The sequence below is a fragment of the Dunckerocampus dactyliophorus genome, chromosome 19 (assembly GCF_027744805.1).
Source record: "Dunckerocampus dactyliophorus isolate RoL2022-P2 chromosome 19, RoL_Ddac_1.1, whole genome shotgun sequence".
NCBI lineage: Eukaryota > Metazoa > Chordata > Actinopteri > Syngnathiformes > Syngnathidae > Dunckerocampus > Dunckerocampus dactyliophorus.
Window position 1 is genome coordinate 14,041,982 of NC_072837.1, and position 19,462 is coordinate 14,061,443.

Below are 19,462 nucleotides of genomic sequence, written 5' to 3' on the forward strand. Positions count from 1 at the left end.
CAAAATACTCAGAAAAGTTGTATTCTACCGATAAAAAGTTTCAATTTTAAGACAATAAGCTTGTAATATGAACACAAATAGTTATATCGTTTATAGAGTTGAAATATTAAAGGAAAAGGGCTTTTTTTTTTTTAAATATGAGCAAACGAAACAACAAAGTTGTACGTAATTTCTGGAAAATTAGGTTGGGAAAAAAGTCAGTTAATATTACGAGAAGAAAATTTATGAAGATTATGAAGAAATTTTAAAAACACCAGCAAAAACGGGGAAAAAAGAGCCAAGATCGAAATTGATACTAATAGGCTTTTTCTCGTATATCACAAAGTTGAGATGCAGTTTTTTCTTGAAATATGTTTTAACTTCTAAGCATATTTACATATGTTGCTAACAGAATATCAGAGTGGCCCTTGCATCCTTTCATTTTTCTATCTTTTATATACTTTTGGTGTAATATGCTAGATATACAGTATGTAATTATGTAACGTGTGATAAACCAGCATTACATGTGCTAGCTGCTAGCCACATTTGCCTGTTAGTAACGTTGCATGACTCGTGGAAGGTTTCTGGTTGGAGTTTGTACAGCAAATGTTTGTGAACAAAGTTCAGAGTCCACACGATGGTCAAGCGTTATGGACAGAGCGAGTCCAACGACCTTCACAGAGAAGCGATGGCGTGCTTGTGGTTCAGAGCGGCGCTGCTGCTGTGCGTCCTCGTTGGGCTTCGTGCTCAATTGATATTGGACACCAAGTACTGGAAGAGTGACCACGAACAACAGCTCCTCCTTCAGAATCTGGCAGCACGCGTAGACAAGCTGGAGAAGGACGCCGCAGAAGCAAGTAAGTGAGATAGACAAGGTCTTGGAAATAGACTTGACCTACGACCTATCATCCTGCAGCCAAAACTCACGTGGCGTTCTCAGCGGCGCTGGTCAGCACCACAGACTGGACCCATGTGGGACCCTTCAACACAGACACCACGCTGGTTTTCAAGAGGGTGGTGACAAATGTGGGTAACGGCTATGACGTCAACACAGGTACCACATCACCTAACGGCTAACTAGCATAGCATTTCTTCACGTTTGCTCTAAGCTAGCACAATGACAGTGACCGTCCTCCCGCAGGCATCTTCACAGCCCCTGTCAAAGGCCTCTACTTCATCATCTTCACCTGCTCCGTGGGCAACTCGGGTGCGATGAACGCAGCAGTGCTGAAAAACGGTGTCAACATGTTCGCCATCTACGACACCAGGGGAACGCATGGCAGCGCCACCAACGGCATGACGCTGGAATTGGAGGAGGGAGACAAGCTGTGGGTCACCTTGTGGGTCAACAAGAGTACTTTTGACCAGAGCCGACTCAGCACTTTCAGCGGCTTCCTCATCGAACCCATGTAAACCCCACTGGGTCACAAGGCTTACACTTATGACTAAGCAATAAAGCACTGACCCTGCAGCATCACTAAGTGCGTGTGTGTGTGTGTGTGTGGGTGCGCGCGATTTTGTGTCGTTAGTGGACTCATTAAAGGCAACTCTAATTTTAAAGACAAAAGACAGGAAGCTGCATTGTGCTAAAAGGTGTCGATTTACTTATTTTTTACTGTGAAAAGCAGCGACTTATTGTTACTTGCTGCCTCCTGAACAGGGAAGTGCTGTCACGTGACGTCTGTCCGTCGTCAGAAAGGAGCCTGTCAAACACGTGATGACATTGTTAGCATTGAAGGCCTCAACATGAAGACCTTGTGCTACGTTAGCGCTAAGTTCAATATGATGTAAGTATGGGAAGTATGGCCGCACCTTACCAGTGGTGGTGCTCCTCACTCGTCCAGGCCTTTCTTGGCGGCTCCATCCCTGGTCTTGGCCCTCAGTTTGTTCACCTGTGACTCAGCCACGTCGGCCCGCTCTTGCGCTTCGTCTAGCTCGTGCTGCAGCTTGCGCACTTTAGCCATGTTGCCGTTTGCCACCTCTTCGGCCTCCTCTGCAGCACGTTTGTAGGACTTCACCTTCACTTGCAGCTTGTCCACCAAGTCCTGGAGCCGAGCCACGTTCTTGTGGTCTTCCTCGGTCTGGTAGGTGAGTTCTTTAAGGCGGCGTTCATACTTGCGAATGCCTTTGACTGACTCGATTCCTCTCCGCTGCTCCGCCTCCAGCTCATTCTCTAGATCTTTGATGCGAGCCTCCAGTTTCTGGAGTTGCTTCTTGCCGCCCTTCATTGCGACCTGCTCAGCCTCATCCAGACGGTGCTGCAGGTCTTTGATGGTTTGCTCCATGTTCTTCTTCATGCGCTCCAGATGTGCGCTAGTGTCCTGCTCCTTCTTCAGCTCTTCAGCCATCATGGCCGCATCTGTGATGGCCTTCTTTGCCTTTTCCTCAGCGTTTCGATTCTCTTGGATCACCTCTTCCATTTCATTCTGCAGGTGGAGGAGGTCGGCCTCCTGCTTCTTCTTCTGGTTGATCAGGCTGGTGTTCTGCGAGTGCAGGAGTTGCATGCGTTCTGTCGAGTCTGTCAGCTCCTGCTCAGCCAGTTTGCGACTTCTCTCCGTCTGCTCAAGGGCGGCCCTCACCTCCTCCAGCTCGGCTTGAATCAGGTTGTTTCGACGTTCCAGGACTGCAATGTTCTCACGCAGGTCATCGTTCCCGTGCTGGGCGTCATCCAACAGCAACTGGCTGTCCTTCAGGAAGACTTGGAGGGTCTTCAGTTGTTTCTGGGCGTCGACCGCTAGCCTGTTTGCTTGGCTGAGCTGGATCTCCATCTCGTTAAGGTCACCCTCCATCTTTTTTTTCACTCTCAGCGCTTCGTTGCGGCTCCTGGTCTCAGATTCCAGAGAGGACTGGAGTGAGTCCACCATTCGCTGGTAGTTTCTTTTGGCCTGCTCCATTTCCTCATCTTTCTCTGCCAGCTTCCGCTCCATGTCGGCCTTCACTTGGTTGAACTCCAGCTGGACTCGCAGGATTTTGCTCTCCTCATGCTCCAGAGAACCTTCGGCCTCCTCCAGTGCTGATTGTAGCTCTGCCTTTTCCTGTTCAAGTTGCTTCCTCATTTTTTCAAGTTCACAAGCACTTCTGCCCCCCTCCCCGAGTTGGTCGGTGAGGTCCGAGATCTCCTCCTGCAGGTTTTTGTTCTCTCTCTTTGTGGTTTCCAGTTGGTCCAGGGACTCCTCGTAAGCATTTCTTAGTTTGAAGAGCTCGGTGCTGAGAGATCTTGCCTCCTTCTGTGAGGCTTCCAGCTCACATTGTGACTCCTCAAACTTTTGCTTCCACTCTGCCAAGACTTTGTCAAAAGCCCGTTGTTTTTTATCCAGCGCCGCAGAAGCTGCATTGGACCTCTCAAGGTCCAGCATCAAGTCCTCAATCTCATTCTGGAGTCGGTGCTTGGTCTTCTCAAGCGACGAACACTTGGCATTTGCTGCCTCGATGGCCTCCTCTGCCTCCTGCAATCTCTGGACCAGCTTCTTTTTTGCTTCCTCCAACTCTTCGGTTCTCTGGATTGCATCGGTTTCGTACTTGGTCCTCCAAGCCGAGACCTCCGTGTTGGATTTGGAGAGGGCTCTCTGCAGCTCAGCCTTAGCTTCCTGCTCCTCTTCAAACTGTTCTCGGAGCAGATCGCAGTCGTGGCGGGTAGACTGCACAACGTGGGCGAGGGCGTTCTTGGCCTTGACTTCCTCCTCCAGTTGTCTGCGTAGGTCTTCTACCTGCTGGTTGTATGAGTTCTTTGCTCTTGTCAGCTGAGATATCAAACAGTCCTTCTCCTCCATTTGACGACCAAACTCGCTGTTCTCAGCGAGCAGCTTGGCCCGCTGGGTAGTCATATCATTGATGGACCTTTGAGCCTCCTCGTATTTGCTTTTGTATTCTGTCATGGCGTCCTCCATCGTTCGACACATCTTTTCAACGTTGGATTTGTTCTTGGCCACACTCTCCATGCTTGACGAAAAGTCGTCCAGCTCCAGCTTCAGCTCACTTTTTTCCTTCTCCAGCTTCTGCTTGACTCGCTGCAAGTTATCTATCTGTTCACCCAGTTCAGCCACGCTGTCTGCATGCTTCTTCCTCAGTGCGGCGGCCGTAGCTTCGTGTTGTAGTGTGGACTCCTCCAGCTCTCTGCGCAGCTTTTGGAATTCGGTGTCTCTCCTCTTATTGAGCTCCACCTGTGCTGACGTGGCTCCACCCGCCTCCTCCAGACGCTCGCTGATGTCTTCCAGCTCACGTGAAAGGTCTGAGCGCTGCTTCTCCACTTTGGCTCGAGCGGCACGCTCGGCGTCCAGCTCCTCCTCCAGCTCCTCAATCCTTGCCTGGTTTTCTTTCAACTTCTTTTGGAGCTGTCCTGAAGCAACCTGCTCATCCTCCAGTCTCGAGGTGACCTGGGAAACCTCAAAGTCTTTTTTCTTTAGCTTTTCCTCCAGCTGCTGCTTGTCATTTTCTAAATCCATCAAATTCTCCTGTGTCAGCTTCACGTCCCCCTCGAGCTTCCGCTTTGACCTCTCTAGCTCCATCCGGACTTTCTTTTCTTGCTCCAAAGAGCCCTCCAGGTCATCCACCTGCTGCTCCAGCTTCACTTTGGATTTGCTCAGGCTGTTGGCTTTGTCCTCCTCACTCTGAAGGTCATCCAGTGTCTGCTGGTGAGCCTCCTGCAGAGCTTTCTTCTCTTTGGTGAGCTTCATGATGTTCTCATCCTGGGACGCCATCTCCTCAGTCAGGTTCTTCACCTTGTTCTCTGTGGCATGCTTCTCTTTCTCAACCTTGGCCAATGTCAGCTCAAGGTCATCAATATCTTTCTTTAACTCAGAACACTCGTCTTCCAGCTTCCGTTTCTTGGCCGTCAGATCCGCATTTAGTTCCTCCTCGTCCTCCAGTCTCTCGCTCATCTCTTTGAGTTTAGCCTCCAGTTGAATCTTGCTCTTGATGAGCTGCTCACATCGTTCTTCTGCGTCCGTTAGCGTGTCTTGCTCAGACTGAATTTGCAGAGTCAAGTCATTCTTCTCTTGAAGGAGAGTCACTATTTTCTCCTCAAGCTCCTTTCGACGTGCTTCAGATTTCTCCAGCGCTTCCTTCAGCTTGTTGAACTCATCTTTCATGTTTGCCATCTCCTTCTCAGATTCAGCGCTCTTCAGCAGGGGTTTGATCTTGAAGAAAAGCTTCATCCACGGCCAGTTCTTTACACTCAGGAAAGAACGAAGGTTCCACTGGACAACCATGAGGGCATCCCTGCGCTCTACTAGCTTCGCAAACTGAGCCCTCATTAGCAGCGCACGAGCATTGGCCTGGATTCTCGTGATGATTCGCGAGAGTTGTTCATCTCGCATCTCCTCTAGAGTCCCGAGTAGGCCGGCTTTAAAAAATACTTTTGTATGGCCGAACTTGTACTGCGTGTGGTCAATGTCCAGAGATGACAGCAGCTTCTCAGCACTCTTCTTGCAGTCGATAAACTGACCCTCGGGGATGGCGGACGCGTTGAGAATTCGATACCTCTGTTTGAAGTCTCCGTAGAGGACACGGTTTGGAAAACCTTTCCTGCAAATTCGGATGCCTTCAAGAACACCGTTACAACGTAGCTGGTGCATGACGAGGCCGTTGTCCATGACTCCCGGAGTCTTTCTCTCATTTGGAATCAGGCAGCGTACAAAGTGGGGATGTGTGGTCTTCAGATTGGTCATAAGCTTGTTGAGATTCTCTCTATGAAGAGCCGACACTGTCTGGAAGGAGGAGCCTTTTTTCTTGGCTCCTTTGCCTCCCTTGTCGCCACCGTCACTACCTGAGTAACTTGAAAACAACACGCTCAGCAGCCTGAGTGAGGACTTCTGGTACAGACCGACTACAGTTTCATTGAGAGGATCTTTATTTTTCACCAGCCAGCCAGTGATGTTGTAGTCCACAGTACCAGCGTAATGGACCAGAGCAAAATGAGCCTCTGATTTTCCCTTGGCAGCTCTCGGCTTCTCAAACATTTTGTTCTTACCCAGATGATTGTCGTAGAGCTTGGACTTGAAGGTCTGGTCGCTGGCTTTAGGAAACATGCATTCTTCCTCCAGAATGGACATGATCCCCAGTGGCTTCTCAATGAGATCAATACAAGCCTGCAGGTCCATGCCAAAGTCGATGAACTCCCAGTCGATTCCCTCCTTCTTGTACTCCTCTTGCTCCAAGACAAACATGTGGTGGTTGAAAAACTGCTGGAGTTTCTCATTAGTGAAGTTGATGCACAACTGCTCAAAGGTGTTGAAATCAAAGATCTCAAACCCGGCAATGTCCAGCACGCCTATGAAGTACTGTCGGTGCTGTTTGGTGTCTAGAGACTGGTTGATTCTGACCACCATCCAATTGAACATCTTCTCGTACACAGACTTGGCCAGTGCACCAATGGCATAGTTGACCTGGTCCACACTCTGGCCTTTTGTCACATACTCGTTTCCTACCTTGACTCGGGGGTGGCACAGCCCTTTGATCAGGTCGGCGGAGTTGAGCCCCATCAAGTAAGCAGATTTGTCTGCCGCCTCAGTCCCGTCTGGCTCCGCTTGCTCCTCCCGCTGCTTCTGCTTAAACTTCATGTTGCCGTAATGCATGATGGCGCCTGTGAGTTTGTAGACAGCCATCTTCTCCTCAGGGGTGAAGCCGAGCACGTCGAAGGCGCTGTCTGTAGCCATCAGCTCTTCTGAGTCATTGATAGAAGCCACTGTAACTTCTCCCTGGGAGATGTAGGAGTAGTCGTATGGGTTGCTGGTGATCAGCAACATATCCAAAAGGTCTGGCTTCTGATTGGACAGGATCTGGTAGAAAATGTGGTAGTTCCTTTCAGCTTTAAGCTGAAAGGTTACGCGGGACTTCTCCAGCAAGTAGGTCTCGATGTCTGCGGAGGACAGCTTTCCACTGGTCCCAAAATGGATTCTGATGAACTTTCCAAACCGAGAAGAATTGTCGTTCCTCAGGGTTTTGGCGTTGCCGAAGGCCTCTAGCGCCGGATTGGCCTGGATGATCTGATCTTCCAGCGTCCCTTTACTGGACTCCTTTTTACCCCCCCCGCCGACGGCAGCAATGCTGGCGAAATACTGGATGACCCTCTTGGTGTTGACGGTCTTGCCAGCACCGGATTCTCCAGTGATGAGGACGGACTGGTTTTCCCTGTCGGCCAGCATGTACTGGTAGGCGTTGTCGGATATGGAGAAGATGTGCGGCGGAGCTTCACTCCTCTTCTTCCCTCTGTAGGCGGCCACCACCTCGGCGTCGTAGACTGGAAGCCACTTGTATGGGTTGACAGTGACGCAGAAGAGGCCAGAGTAGGTGTAGATCATCCAGGCGGCGTAGCGCTCCTTCAGGTTGAACAGCACCGCCGGCTCATGCAGGAATGTGAACATCGCCATGTCTTCGATCTTATCAAACTTGGGGGGGTTCTGCGGGTGAACGTCCACCTCCTTGACGCTCACTGTCGTCCCGTCGTCCTTCTTCACCTTCACGGTTCCTCCGTCTTTGCTTTGAATTTGTCCCTTCACGTACTCCTCCTTGTCATCCACCACGAAGCATTCAATTTTGATGTCGAATTGCCTCGTCTGAGCTTCCAAGCGTTCCTTTTCCGACTTCCTCAGATACGGAGCGGCTTTCCCAAACTCGGCCATCGCTGCATCTGACATTTTCAAGACGACTGACAGGACTGAGCAGAGAAACGAGGTGAAGCAAAACTGTGATGCAAGGCGGCACAGATACGCTTTTAAAGACACCCGCAAGACCGAATAAGGAGAGGAGCCAAGAAAAGGGGAAAAAAGTGGACACTAATTTTGTCTGAGGAGACAATGCAAGGTCACGGCGGAGACCTTTGCCTGTCACCAGTCCATTTTAGGAAAAAGCCAGACTCGTTATCAATATCCCCATCCCTAACACGTCTACATTTAGACCCACCCGGCCAAAGTGTCCTGCAACATGCACAGTATGATGCGCACAAGCACACACACACATGCACATACACACATACTTGTTTTTGTAAAGAACAAAACAGAAATGTTTTTTTCACAAACATTAATGTTACTTTGTCATCAAGTGTGCGTGTGTCAGTGTGGTTGAGACAGAGAGAATGTGTGTTTTTATGAGCTTGTGTGCATCAGTGTATGTGTGTTATCAGCGTGTGCAGTGTGTGTTTTTATCAGCATGGTAAGGACTACATGAACAAGTTGTATTATTAAGTGTACACTTAAAACAATGTTCATCAACGGATGACATGAATACTTAAGCCATTTATATTTTATTTGCTTAATAGCAGCAGGTTGTATATATGATCGTTAAGTTAAATCACTCATTTGCAGTAACTTCACTCTGAAAAGTGGCTGAGAATCATTATATAGAATACTGATTATCCTGGTTTGTGTATTCTTTGATTATCAATGGTTACAATGACTCAAATATGAACAATGTAAAAAGATGAACCCCAAATAAACAAACACATAATAACTGCATGTAATGAACATACCTGTCAACATTTACATTAGAAAATAAGGCAAATGTACCGGGAAAGTAAGGGAAAACGGGGGAAATAAGAGAAATTCTGATCTGATTCCGTTGGGGGTGCTGGTGTAAAGACCCGACTGTCTATTGTGGTTGTTATTTTACTGGCTTATTTTATTTTAAAGGCCTGACTTTACCGGCTCCAGGCTGTATTACGCCGATGTTGGCCGAGTGTTGCCGAGCGGACCGGAAGCGCTGCTCCGGCAGAACCGGAGACATTTTTCTTCATGTAATTAAAAACAGAGGAGGCCGGAAAAGCCGGCAATATACGGTAGTTTTCCGGTGAAAAGCAGGAGAGTTGACAGGTATGAATACTGTAGCGCTGATAAGTTAGTGTTGGACGGTAAAAAGTGAGTTAGGTGGTTCCAGTTGAGGCCAAAGGGGGCAGCAGAGCGTGCTGTGAGCAAATAAGGTCTTGAAGATTGGGGAAGAAGAACAGCAGGAAGTAGTTTGATGTCCTTGTGCCAGAAAGACAACTACGGACGGCGCTAACGATGAATAGAAGCATATTTGTAAGGCAGTCTTTTAGTTTAATTGCGGTTCTACCTTTGTAAGGTATTAGTTACTTTTGTGTCCGATATTGTTTCGTAGCTTTGTAACAGAAGCTTACGCCGAGCTACATTTAGCCTCAAAGTGCTAGCTAGCGGTCAAATGCGGCTAATGTGGTCACTCTGACACAAGAACTTTTTTTTATTCGTAGCTTTTTGTTCTCGCACATTGCAGCGTTCTGCGGCGTGTGTAAACGTTTTACAACATCAATTGTTGTCAAATGTGTCCACATGCTCTGCGTTTCCTAATGCACGACGACTGTCCTGATGTTCCCAGGCCCTGCAGCAGGTGGCGCGGCGGACCATCTGCAACTCTTCTCGGCGTCAGGTGGACAACCGTGTCCCCAAGAACCAGAAACTGTTTCAGGTCAGACTTATTTCTTTTACAGGGACAACACAAACTGATGTCGGCATCATGGGCCCAAACGACACGTTTGCTATAATGATAATATAATAATAAAAATATTAGGGCATGCTTGTAAAGGGACTGAACTGCAGATTGTGAGGCGTTCTGATTCAAGGGACTAAGGTCGTTAGTGTAAAAACACAAGTGTGTACACAAATTGAGACACAAACGTGTTTTAGCACATAGACACAAAGAAGGCTGACTGTGAACCTGATGACTCTCGGCACACAATGCCACGTTGGCCACAAAGTTTAAACTTAAAGCTCTGCGGTGGCGTGTCGCCGTCCAGAAACCACAGCCACCAATCAAGTGAAAGTGTGCACGGCCAAGTAGACGAAGATTCATGTAGTTGTCTTTGCGGAATGGAAATGTGTGGCTGTTATATAAAGTTTGATGATAAATAGCGTAGATGTTGATATATTGTTTTTTTTTTTTTTTGTTTGTTTTTTTGATGATTCTTGCTCTGCGAGCTTGACTTGATTTTAAAAGTTCTTCAATAACTTGTTTATAGGGCCTTACAACATTCCCGTGTGTGATGTCATGTTTTGACTTGAAGGGGCTGTCTAAAACATTAAAGCCACTCCCCTTTTTTGGCCAACAACCAATCTCATCCAATTAAACTGGTAATTGTTACAAATATAGACTTTTTTTTCCAGTCTGCTCTCTGAAAGCACTATTGCTACCATATGCTAGCTGGTGGTGGTGGTCTTATATTATTTCGATGAAAAAGGTGTCATTTGCAGCCAGGGAGCGATAGCACCTTTTAACACTTTCTTCCCTGCAGGAGGACAACGGGCTCCCCGTCCATCTAAAAGGCGGGACGGCCGATGCTTTGCTGTACAGAACCACCATGGCGCTGACTGTCCTGGGTGAGTGTTGTCAAAAGCGAGTACGGCAATGCCTCACTGGAAATCTTATGTGCGTGCGTGTTGGTGTGCACAGGTGTGGGCTACGTGTTGTACGAGCTGGTGCAGGCGTCATACCCTCAGAAGAAAGACTGACTCTGTGTTGACGTCCTCCGTGTGTTGTAAAAAAGATGATGTTCATGGGATCAATATTTATTTCTTCCTGAGGATCAATTAAACGTTTAAACATGTCATCATTTTTTTCATGACAGTCATTACACTTCAATAAGTACTTACTTCCTGAGTGTGTGAATGTATTACTGTCATTACTGCAAATGACCGTCACAATATTTACCACCTCCTCTGACTGTTCACTACTTTCCATCGCAGCGGGTTGCTTCTAAGCCGCCATTATTTTAAGTTTGTCCCTCCCATTCCGCCAAGATGGACATCAATGACATCATCGACTATTGAGTCAGTCACTCTGCAGGCACCTATTTTGAGTGCAACATCCGAGTACTGACAGTTTACTGTGTTTGTCCATACCACACTGCTCATGCACTGAACAGTGTAAGTGTGCACTTACGCACTGAATTGCAATGGAAAGTATGCAAGTGCATGGGAATGCTTCAAAATGTAAGTTGTTCCTGGGATGACTTCAACTAGACTGGTGAACAACTGTGGCATCATACGTTTATGATGTCATGTGACCCCCGTTCACGAGTAGGAGTAAAGAGTGAGCAGCTTTTACGAGTCTAAGGTAGAAAATGTCAAAGAAGATACGTATTTATACAAACTGAAGATCATCATCATCATAGGGTCATGTTGAGCTGGAACCTATCCCAGCTGGCCTGGTCACCAGCCAATAACAGGACAGATGTACACACACATTCACTATGGACAATTTATGCTATGCATATAGCATTTTGAGAGGAAACCTACACAACTATAATACACACTTTGCAGTACTATGCAATGTCATTCAGTAGTATATTTGATTTACTTTAATGCTTATTCTTTACTTTCCAGTCTGAGGTCCAAGTGGGACATGTCCCTCCAGCAGTTTTAATAATTGATACAGTAAGATTGTTTGATATTGTATGCAAGGCGCTGTGTTGCCGCTGGAGGCCGCTGTTTCTAAATGCTGTTGTATTGTGGATATTTAAGACACTTCCTATCTCACACTGTCCCATAACTTATGCCCATCCAACTGCACACAGACTTTCTTCTACAACCTCAAAAGTTTGTCTTATCTCAGTCAACCTGCTACCTACTGGTCCACTCTTACTGGTCGTGGTGAAGTTCTCGTAGCGGCCACTAGGGGCCGTTCAGGTAGGATGGATGGATTTTTTTTTGTCGGACTCGAATCTGTGATCTCAGGTGTGAACGCAGCACCTGATGAGGTGTGTCTAGTGATGGTGGACATGGGCCGACTTGGGTAGAGTGTAAGTTTTTGATTATTAATATAAATGAGTTCATAACAGTAATAGTGGCTGCCAGTTAAGTTTTCTATGAGCGCACTTCTTTGTCACATTTTCCCGCCTCATCAGCACAATGGAATGCACTAAACCATCTCAAAGTTTCCAAGTGAGAGTTCTGGTCCGGTTCGATGTGGTGTGTGGGCACCCCGCCCCTCCCCCTCCCCCCGTTAAGTAGCGCGCTGAGAGGAGACTCGGCCCACTTGGAGGAAGACTCCACGTCGCCCGCTGAGCTCTCAAGACTTGGACCTCGGACCACCTCGCTGATTCGAACCTCTTCTTTGTCCTTCTTTGACACGTTTTTGGTTCACGTTTGAGAAGATTCCAGGTCAAGCTCAAGGTCAGTCTTAAGTCTTTTAGGATTAGAAGTGATGAGGTGAGTCTTTGGACTTCTTGCGGACCAGAACCTTCTAATGTTCCCTCATTATTACATAATTAGCGTTATTATTCTCATCTTTTCTTTTCATGCTTTTAGATTTCACTTCCAACACTTTTGCTCTTCTCACTTGGTGTCCTCCTGGCAGCTATCTCCATGCTGTGGTGATCCACAGGAGGTGAAAATGAAAAGCGGTCCGTCTGTGGTGGTCGCTGCCCTCCTGGCGCTGTTGCTGTCCTGCTCATGTCAGGCCCAGGACCAAGGTAAGACCACCACCTCCACCTCAGCACATGTGACCTTTCACCTCTGCCTTTCCTAGTGCCTCTTATTGTAGATGTCAATAAAAGCTGAGGAGAAAGCAAGTGTGTGTTTGTGTGAGTGTGTGTATGGGATGATTTATTTCTTAAAGTATTGCATTAACATATCTGATTATATCATATTCTGTAATTAACTGTGTTTGCTATTGTATTATGTTAGATATGTCCTGTTTTATTGCTATATTTTTTTTTATGTTATATATTTCCTGTTGTTAAATATATTTCTTGTTATATGAAATTTTCTGATGATGATTTCCATGAAAAACAGCAGCAGGCTTCCTGTAATAACACGGGTGGCCGCTAGGAGGAGCTCGTGCTCAAAGTCAGCTGGTCAAGCATAAGAAAAAGAAGACAAGTCTAAATATGACTTTGATTTTTCACGGTGTTACTTTCTCGTGACAAAAAGTTGAGTTAAAAATGCAGTCTTGATTTAGTTTGAAGTGTTTTTATAAGGAATCAAACATGTATTGACGTCATCTGGATGAAACGCACATCTTCTGGACACTTTAGTAATGTTGTGGAGGCAGAAGAAGCGTCTTGGCCAGGTTGGTGTTCCTCCATTGTTGCCGTCATGTCAGCTCCCGCTCAAGTCTGGACCTCAGTCTGGACTTGATGGCAATATCTCACTGTGATATTCTTCACCATCATGGTTGGCGGTGCTCAGTAAAGCTTCTAGAAGCTTCAGGAAAGACATGTAGACAGAATAAAACTGAGCTAGAATCTTCAATTTCTCTTCTATTAACATTTTTCGGCACCAAAAGCTAAGAAGTGCCAACTTACTGGCATTTTTATTTGCTTGTGCATTAGCGTGTAGCTAATGCTTGGTAGGTCATGTGACACAGGCCAATGGCTCCAATTGCTAGAACATTCTGTCAGCAAAAACGAATGAGTTCATTGTGCTTTTAGAAACCTTGAGCCGCTAGTTATAAATAGTTAGCTATGATAGATATAACACAGATTGTCATATTATGGTTTACTAGGAAAGATTAGAAAGTGTCATAAAGCTAAGTAGCTAGCTAGCTAGCACTTTTCCACGCCAGTCACTACTACCGGAAACACTGTCGGTTTTGCCCATGCGCGAGGCTACGTCACTTTGTCCACTCAGTTTTTTTTGCGATGACACGTGCCATTATTTCTTAGTATTTTTTACATTTATAAACATAAATGGTCACTCACCATACTTCATGTAGACAAAACAAACAAAGGAATAAACAAATTCATTTGCGTAAATAATACGTATGAATACAACAACAAAAAAACCCAACATCAAATGCCATGATATTTGAATGTAAGCGACCTAAGCCGAGTGCAAAGGTGGATTCGCCCGTGTAACAGCAACTACACAGTTTCCTTTGAAATGGAGAAATACCTTCCACCCATCCAAACGTATCTTGTTAGCAGACCCGTTTTGCACATGTACAGAACAGATTGTGTTTCCGGTACAGATTGTGTAGTGACATTGTCAACCTGAAGAATATCACCTTGAAATATTGGAGAAAAACACACAGTCTTTGTGTACATGACACTTTTTGTCCACAAGTTGTTGCCAACAACTTTTCATGTACACGTGCATGACGGAGGTCACATCACATCACCTTTGACCTTTGTTCACGGAGTCCAGGCCTCTGAGGAGACCAGAACCAGAACTCGATCCAGTGGCAGTCACAATTCAACTTCCAACAGTTGGATTGATGCTGGGATCCACATTGTAGTTTTTAACACTTTGTGTTTGACATGAAAACATGTTTTTATTTTCATGTGTGAGCAAAGAAAAGCCTCATGAATTTGAACTTTTTAAATTTAAACTTTAATGAATACAGTTCAACCTCATTCAAGTCAATAAAAATGATTGACTTTGTAAAAAGACTATTTGAATATAAATGGAAATGGTTGTATTAATAGAAGAGGACAATGGATTCATTTTCAGTTGTTCATTCTTAGATTTTGGCCTTTCTTTGCTTCCAGAATGTTCATTTGTCTTCTGTCCATTTCCTTCTGGACTGTAGTGGAGTGTCGGAAGTTGTTTTGTGTGTTCAAACTAATCCAACAAAACAAAATACACAACAGCGCCTCCACTGGCAGCTTTTTTCACATTTTTCACCTTATGTGTCCGCAGTGGAGCCACCGTCAGATTTGACCTTTCACATTTTGGACGAGAGGACGGTGCAGATGTCATGGAAGCGGTCACGCTCTGACATAGATGGTTACAGGATACATGTGACCTCTGACACAGGTGAGCAAGCATGAGCACGTCCAACACGAGCGACACGCCCTGCGTTTAAGAAGTAGACTTTGTTGTTTTTTCTGAATCCACACACACGCTGCCAAGAAAAACTCTTTCAACTTCACCAACTACACCTTTTTTTTTGTTTTGTTTTTTATTTCGGGCTAAACATTAAAAAACATTAAAAAGTGAAAACAGTAAAACGGTAAGTCAAATGTCAAAACATAGAAACATGAAAAAAATGAAGTGTTGAAGCATTGAAATGTGAACAGTATTGACATGTGTTAAAACCTTAAAGTATTAAAATGTGAAAGCGCTAAAATGTTGAAATGTTAAAGTGTTGAAAGATGAAAACCTTAAAATGTTAAAGCATTCAAATGTTAAAGCGCTAAAATCTCAAAACATGAAAGTGTTGAAACGTTTAAGGATTAAAACTTTAAAATACAGTTTGGATGGTAAATGATAAAGTATTGGTAAAAGTATTGAAACATTAAAACCTTAAAGCAGGGGTCTCAAACACAATTTACCTGGGGGCCGCTGCAGGTAGAGTCTGAGTGAGGCTGGGCCACATCAAGTATTGGGAGTAGGACTGGGAATCTCGGGGTACCTCACGATACGACACACGATACATGGCTCACAATAACAATGATATCTTGATACAGTAATAGGGTGATTCAAATAAAAAAATAAATAATTTCACAGTTTATATTTTGCTGCATTCAGCTGGGATAGGCTCCATCTTACCTGTGACCCTAATGAAGACAAGCGGTATAGAAAATGGGTGGAATTTTTTTACCACATTTTTTAAGTGACTCACTCACTCTTAGTTGAGCGTAGGCTTATGTGTGCATCCTACGAGTAACATTGGCTTGTCGCAGTAATCTTTGAAGACAAGTTGTTTGCCGCAAAATATGACTCGGCGAGCCGCAAATGGCTCACGGCCCACGAGTTTGAGAAACCCTCACTTAGATATTGCGGGCCGCATTTACAGTAGTCTTTTCTGTCAAGTCGCGGAGCGCAAAATGTGACTTGGCGGGCCGCAAATGGCCCGCGGGCCGCGAGTTTGAGACCCCTGCCTTAAAGCATTAAAACGTTAAAGTGTTAAATCATTGAAAAGTTGAAGTGCTAAAATGTTAAAACGTGTAAGTGTTGAAACATTAAAGCATTAAAACAATAAAGCGCTAGAATATTGAAATGTTGACACATGAAAGTGTTGAAATGTGCAAGTGTTAAAACATGAAAACATTTAAACATGAGAACATTCTCGAACGTATCAGAACAAATTTCACTCATGTCTTTTAACTTTCCATGTTGTTACCTCCACCAGGGAGCTCCGCATTCTGTTTACATTCTAAAAGTTCCATCGTGGAGCTATGCAGGGTCAAATCAGGTCTGAGCCTAATCTGTTCCAGATTTGGCAGAAACGTAAATGGAAAGTTTGGTATCGAGAAAAGACATTTTTTAAGCGTCTCGTTTGGCAGGGGCGGCTGATGAACATTTCACATTGTCATGGTGTTTGTCTTTTTCTTCCCTGCAGGAGAACTAACACGAGAATTTGCTTTGGCGCCGTCGGCCACCACGACCTCCATTTCTGACCTGAATGCAGATGTGGAATATTCAGTTAGCATATCGGCGTACGCCGGCTCAGAGGAGAGTCTTCCCATCTCGGGCCAGATCACAAGTGAGTGCCTGAATCTGCCGAGCACGTGCACGCTGGCTGTAAAGACAGGTTGCGATGTTGAAAAGGTGTCATGTGACATATCGACAGCTCGTTAAGGTAACAGCAACTTCGTTTTTTTAGTTTCGGCTTTAAGATAATTTCTCCTTTGCAGTTGAGTCGGGCGGCGCCTCGCGAGGACCTTCTGGAAGACCAGACTCCGCCTCCCTCAGTAAGTCTTTTTCATTGGTGCACTTAGTCTTTTGAGTGCGGATCTGAGGATCGGACTGACAATTATTAAACTGTGCCAGCACTCTAAATGCATTCACACTGAGGAGTATGGCAAAATGCAGTACATTCTCAGAACTCAAATGTTGAGATGGACACTTACCACCCTGAACAGTCGCCATTGTGGCTGTGTAGAGGAAAGGGAGGGACTAACTTGAAATAATGGCAGCTAAAGATGCCAGAAATGTATTTGTTTATTCCTTTGTTTGCTTTGTCTACATGAACTATGGTGAGTGACCATTTCTGTTTATAAATGTAAAAAATACTAAGAAATAATGGCTGAAATAAAGTGCTGAGAAAAGTGGAGAGCGACAAAACTCGAGAGAATGTGTGATGATTGATTCTTTCCAGAATGCCCGGTGAGCGCGGTGGCCGACGTGGTCTTCTTGGTGGACGCCAGCCGCAGCATCTTCAAACAGGTGCGCAGTTTCATGGCGGCCGTGGCCGGCGCCTTCCAGATCGGCGAAGACAAAACGCGCGTGGGAGTGGTCCAGTACGGCGGGGACACGCCCACCGGGTTCAGACTGGACCAACACGTGAGCCGACCCACACTGATGCACGCCATCAGCTCGCTGGCACACCACAGAGACCACGCCAGGACAGGTGGACTCCTCATCTTCTACTGCTACTATTATTTAGCCAGGTGCCAGGGTCCAAATGTTAGGAAACTCTCAGTGTCATACAGTAACGATTATAAACATAGTTACATTAATGTGTGATAGAAGCAGTGTTCTAAGTGTGGCCCGGGGGCCATTTTTAATTGGGCCTTGTTATATTAGACAAATAAAATGAATTGATTATTAATGAGATACATTTTTCTTTGTCAGGTACAAGATAAATCTGATATGCATATATTGGCCTATTTTTAGCATCTTTAGTGTACAAAATGTATCAAAGTGACCCTCATCCTTTCATTTGTTAGTGAATACCTCTCTGACATTGTCAATCAAATGTCAACATTATCTTTGATGCATTGGATGTCATGAGATGGTGTATCTAATGTAGTGTCCAGTGAGTAATGCAGCTTTTATTTGTGTAGAGCAGCATTAATGATATTTGGAAATGAGGACGACAGCAATATATGGTTTAGTACTTTAGTACTACTGAATTCCATTTTTTTTTTTCATGTCTTTGTGTTTGATTACTGCAGGTGACGCTCTGGACTTCCTGTTGACAAACACCTTCACGGAGGCGGCGGGCGCCAGGACGGCTTTTCCCAAAGTGCTGCTGATCCTAACAGACGGCCAGTGGGAGGATTCCATGCAACGTTCCGCCAGGCGGCTGAGGAGTGCGGGCGTGGAGATCTTTGTTGTCGGTACGCCGCCACAACACAACCTTCTTCTTTTCTCTGCTTCCTTTTGCTCCTTAGCAACAGGAGTGCAATCCTGCTTAGATTCCTTCACGGTTAATGGGGGAAAGCAGGAATGTGAGCGCCGTCAGCCTTTCCACAAAGTGGACGCAGAAACACAAGTGCTCTGTTGCCATGGTGCTCAGATAAACAATCAGCTCATCTTCAGCTGGAAGAGATAAAACAGCACTGCTGGAGAACAGCCTGAAGGGGGCTCCACCTACACCATGTAGACACACACACACACACACACATTTTGGTAGAGTAGTTAAAGACTGTAAAACACAGCAGATCAGGTTTGGAGCAGCTGAGACACCAAAGCTGCAGTGAAAAGAAAATGATAAATAAAATACACATTGTGTCAAACAGTACAGTACATACTGTAACTGTGTAGTATATACAGCACCTGTGTACAGTACACACAGTAACTGTAAAGTACATACAATAACTGTGTGTAGTGCATCCAGTAACTGCACCAAAAAAAAAAAAAAAATATATATATATATATATATATATATAAATAACCATCCATCGCCGCTTGTCCTCACAAGGGATAATCATGGAAAAAATATATATGTTTTAAAATAATAATGAAAAAAAAATGTGTGCACCTTTACCTGCTCCAAAAAAGTGCAGGTACGCTACATTTTGGGGCACAGAGACCGAATCTTCATTCTTCATCTTAGCTCAGACTTCCAACTATCCTGCTCAGAGGAGTTTGTTGTGGCAGAACTAGAATAGGTCCAACATCAGTGACCTCTGACCTCACACACTTGTGAAAATGGATGCTGCTGTGGCTGCAGTCTCAATTTTGTCTTCACTTGTCCCAATACTTGTCTCTTGTCACACATTGACTGTGTCTTCATTCCACGTTGTAGGAGTCCAGGAGGGTGATGAGGAGAAGATGAAGGAGCTGGCCTCCTCTCCTTCCAGAAGTCACGTCTTTAAGGTGGCCGCCTTGGACAGGACCCAGAATGTTCAGAGAGAGGTCATCAGTCAGGTGTGTGCGGGTGTTGAAGATCAGCTCAGCTCTCTGGCCAGTGGAGAAGAAGGTGAGATCTTGTCAAGATCTTTCACATTCAAGCTCTTCTTGTCTTCACAATGTTCACTCTGTGCTTCCTTGCAGTTGTCGAGCCCGCCTCCAACCTTCAGGTCCTGGAGGTGGCCTCAAAGACCATGAGGGTGAGCTGGAGCGCATCCACTGGCGACGTTTCCGGGTACAAGGTGCAGATGATTCCCATGATGGCCGGTGGCAAGCGTCAGGAGCTGTACGTGGGCCAGGGCCAGACCTCAGTGGTGGTCCGTGACCTCTCGCCGGACATGGAGTACCAGATCAGCCTGTTTGCGCTGAAAGGCCTCACGCCAAGCGAGCCCGTGGTGGTCCTGCAGAGGACTCAGCCAGTTAAGGTGTCAGTGGGTGAGTAGAAGTTCAGGTGCTGCTCCAACCTCTCTTGGTGCAAACACACATCCCTCACAGGTGCTCGTCTCTCATACCAG

At 45.7% G+C, this 19,462-nt stretch overlaps 4 protein-coding genes across 8 annotated transcripts in view; 3 read left to right on the forward strand and 1 right to left on the reverse strand.

Moving 5' to 3' along the window:
* Positions 1-601: 601 nt before the first annotated feature.
* On the forward strand, positions 602-1,456 carry LOC129172616 (complement C1q tumor necrosis factor-related protein 3-like). Its single transcript, XM_054762564.1, has 3 exons — positions 602-836; positions 896-1,033; positions 1,121-1,456. The coding sequence occupies exons 1-3, from the start codon at positions 617-619 to the stop codon at positions 1,390-1,392; spliced, it is 630 nt and encodes a 209-aa protein (XP_054618539.1). The 5' UTR covers positions 602-616; the 3' UTR covers positions 1,393-1,456.
* A 49-nt stretch (positions 1,457-1,505) lies between these two features.
* myh6 (myosin, heavy chain 6, cardiac muscle, alpha) lies at positions 1,506-7,650 on the reverse strand. 2 transcript variants are annotated; one of them, XM_054762554.1, is made up of 2 exons: positions 1,797-7,650; positions 1,506-1,682 (listed from the first exon to the last, which is right to left on the reverse strand). In XM_054762554.1, the coding sequence occupies exon 1, from the start codon at positions 7,611-7,613 to the stop codon at positions 1,812-1,814; it is 5,802 nt and encodes a 1,933-aa protein (XP_054618529.1). In that variant the 5' UTR covers positions 7,614-7,650; the 3' UTR covers positions 1,506-1,682; positions 1,797-1,811. The 2 variants fall into 2 exon arrangements, with proteins under 2 accessions (XP_054618529.1, XP_054618528.1); XM_054762553.1 differs by having other exon boundaries at positions 1,792-7,650.
* A 1,185-nt stretch (positions 7,651-8,835) lies between these two features.
* LOC129172618 (cytochrome c oxidase subunit 7A2, mitochondrial) lies at positions 8,836-10,529 on the forward strand. The gene is made up of 4 exons (XM_054762567.1): positions 8,836-8,990; positions 9,304-9,393; positions 10,217-10,301; positions 10,375-10,529. Exons 1-4 carry the CDS (start codon positions 8,973-8,975, stop codon positions 10,431-10,433), a joined length of 252 nt encoding a protein of 83 aa, XP_054618542.1. The 5' UTR covers positions 8,836-8,972; the 3' UTR covers positions 10,434-10,529.
* A 1,438-nt stretch (positions 10,530-11,967) lies between these two features.
* Positions 11,968-19,462, forward strand: part of col12a1b (collagen, type XII, alpha 1b) — a 71,258-nt gene continuing 63,763 nt past the window's right edge. For 3 of the 4 annotated variants that reach the window (XM_054762549.1, XM_054762551.1, XM_054762552.1), the window contains exons 1-9: positions 11,968-12,095; positions 12,280-12,394; positions 14,565-14,681; positions 16,210-16,353; positions 16,505-16,561; positions 16,969-17,220; positions 17,768-17,932; positions 18,844-19,017; positions 19,092-19,382. In XM_054762549.1, coding sequence (XP_054618524.1) covers positions 12,316-12,394; positions 14,565-14,681; positions 16,210-16,353; positions 16,505-16,561; positions 16,969-17,220; positions 17,768-17,932; positions 18,844-19,017; positions 19,092-19,382 — 1,279 coding nt within the window. In that variant the 5' untranslated portion in view covers positions 11,968-12,095; positions 12,280-12,315. Of the gene's footprint in view, positions 12,096-12,279; positions 12,395-12,819; positions 12,994-14,564; positions 14,682-16,209; positions 16,354-16,504; positions 16,562-16,968; positions 17,221-17,767; positions 17,933-18,843; positions 19,018-19,091; positions 19,383-19,462 lie in introns of those variants that run through there. The other variant, XM_054762550.1, reaches the window with a different exon arrangement.

What these genes read in the sequence shown, in the direction of transcription:
- LOC129172616 (XM_054762564.1), top strand. Translation starts at nt 617, where the DNA reads ATGGTCAAGCGTTATGGACAGAGCGAGTCCAACGACCTTCACAGAGAA. An exon ending in GAAGGACGCCGCAGAAGCAA is followed by an intron (nt 837 to 895) that starts GTAAGTGAGATA and finishes ATCATCCTGCAG; the next exon opens with CCAAAACTCACGTGGCGTTC. An exon ending in CGGCTATGACGTCAACACAG is followed by an intron (nt 1,034 to 1,120) that starts GTACCACATCAC and finishes GTCCTCCCGCAG; the next exon opens with GCATCTTCACAGCCCCTGTC.
- myh6 (XM_054762554.1), bottom strand. Translation starts at nt 7,613, where the DNA reads ATGTCAGATGCAGCGATGGCCGAGTTTGGGAAAGCCGCTCCGTATCTG.
- LOC129172618 (XM_054762567.1), top strand. An exon ending in AGAACCAGAAACTGTTTCAG is followed by an intron (nt 9,394 to 10,216) that starts GTCAGACTTATT and finishes TCTTCCCTGCAG; the next exon opens with GAGGACAACGGGCTCCCCGT. An exon ending in CATGGCGCTGACTGTCCTGG is followed by an intron (nt 10,302 to 10,374) that starts GTGAGTGTTGTC and finishes TGGTGTGCACAG; the next exon opens with GTGTGGGCTACGTGTTGTAC.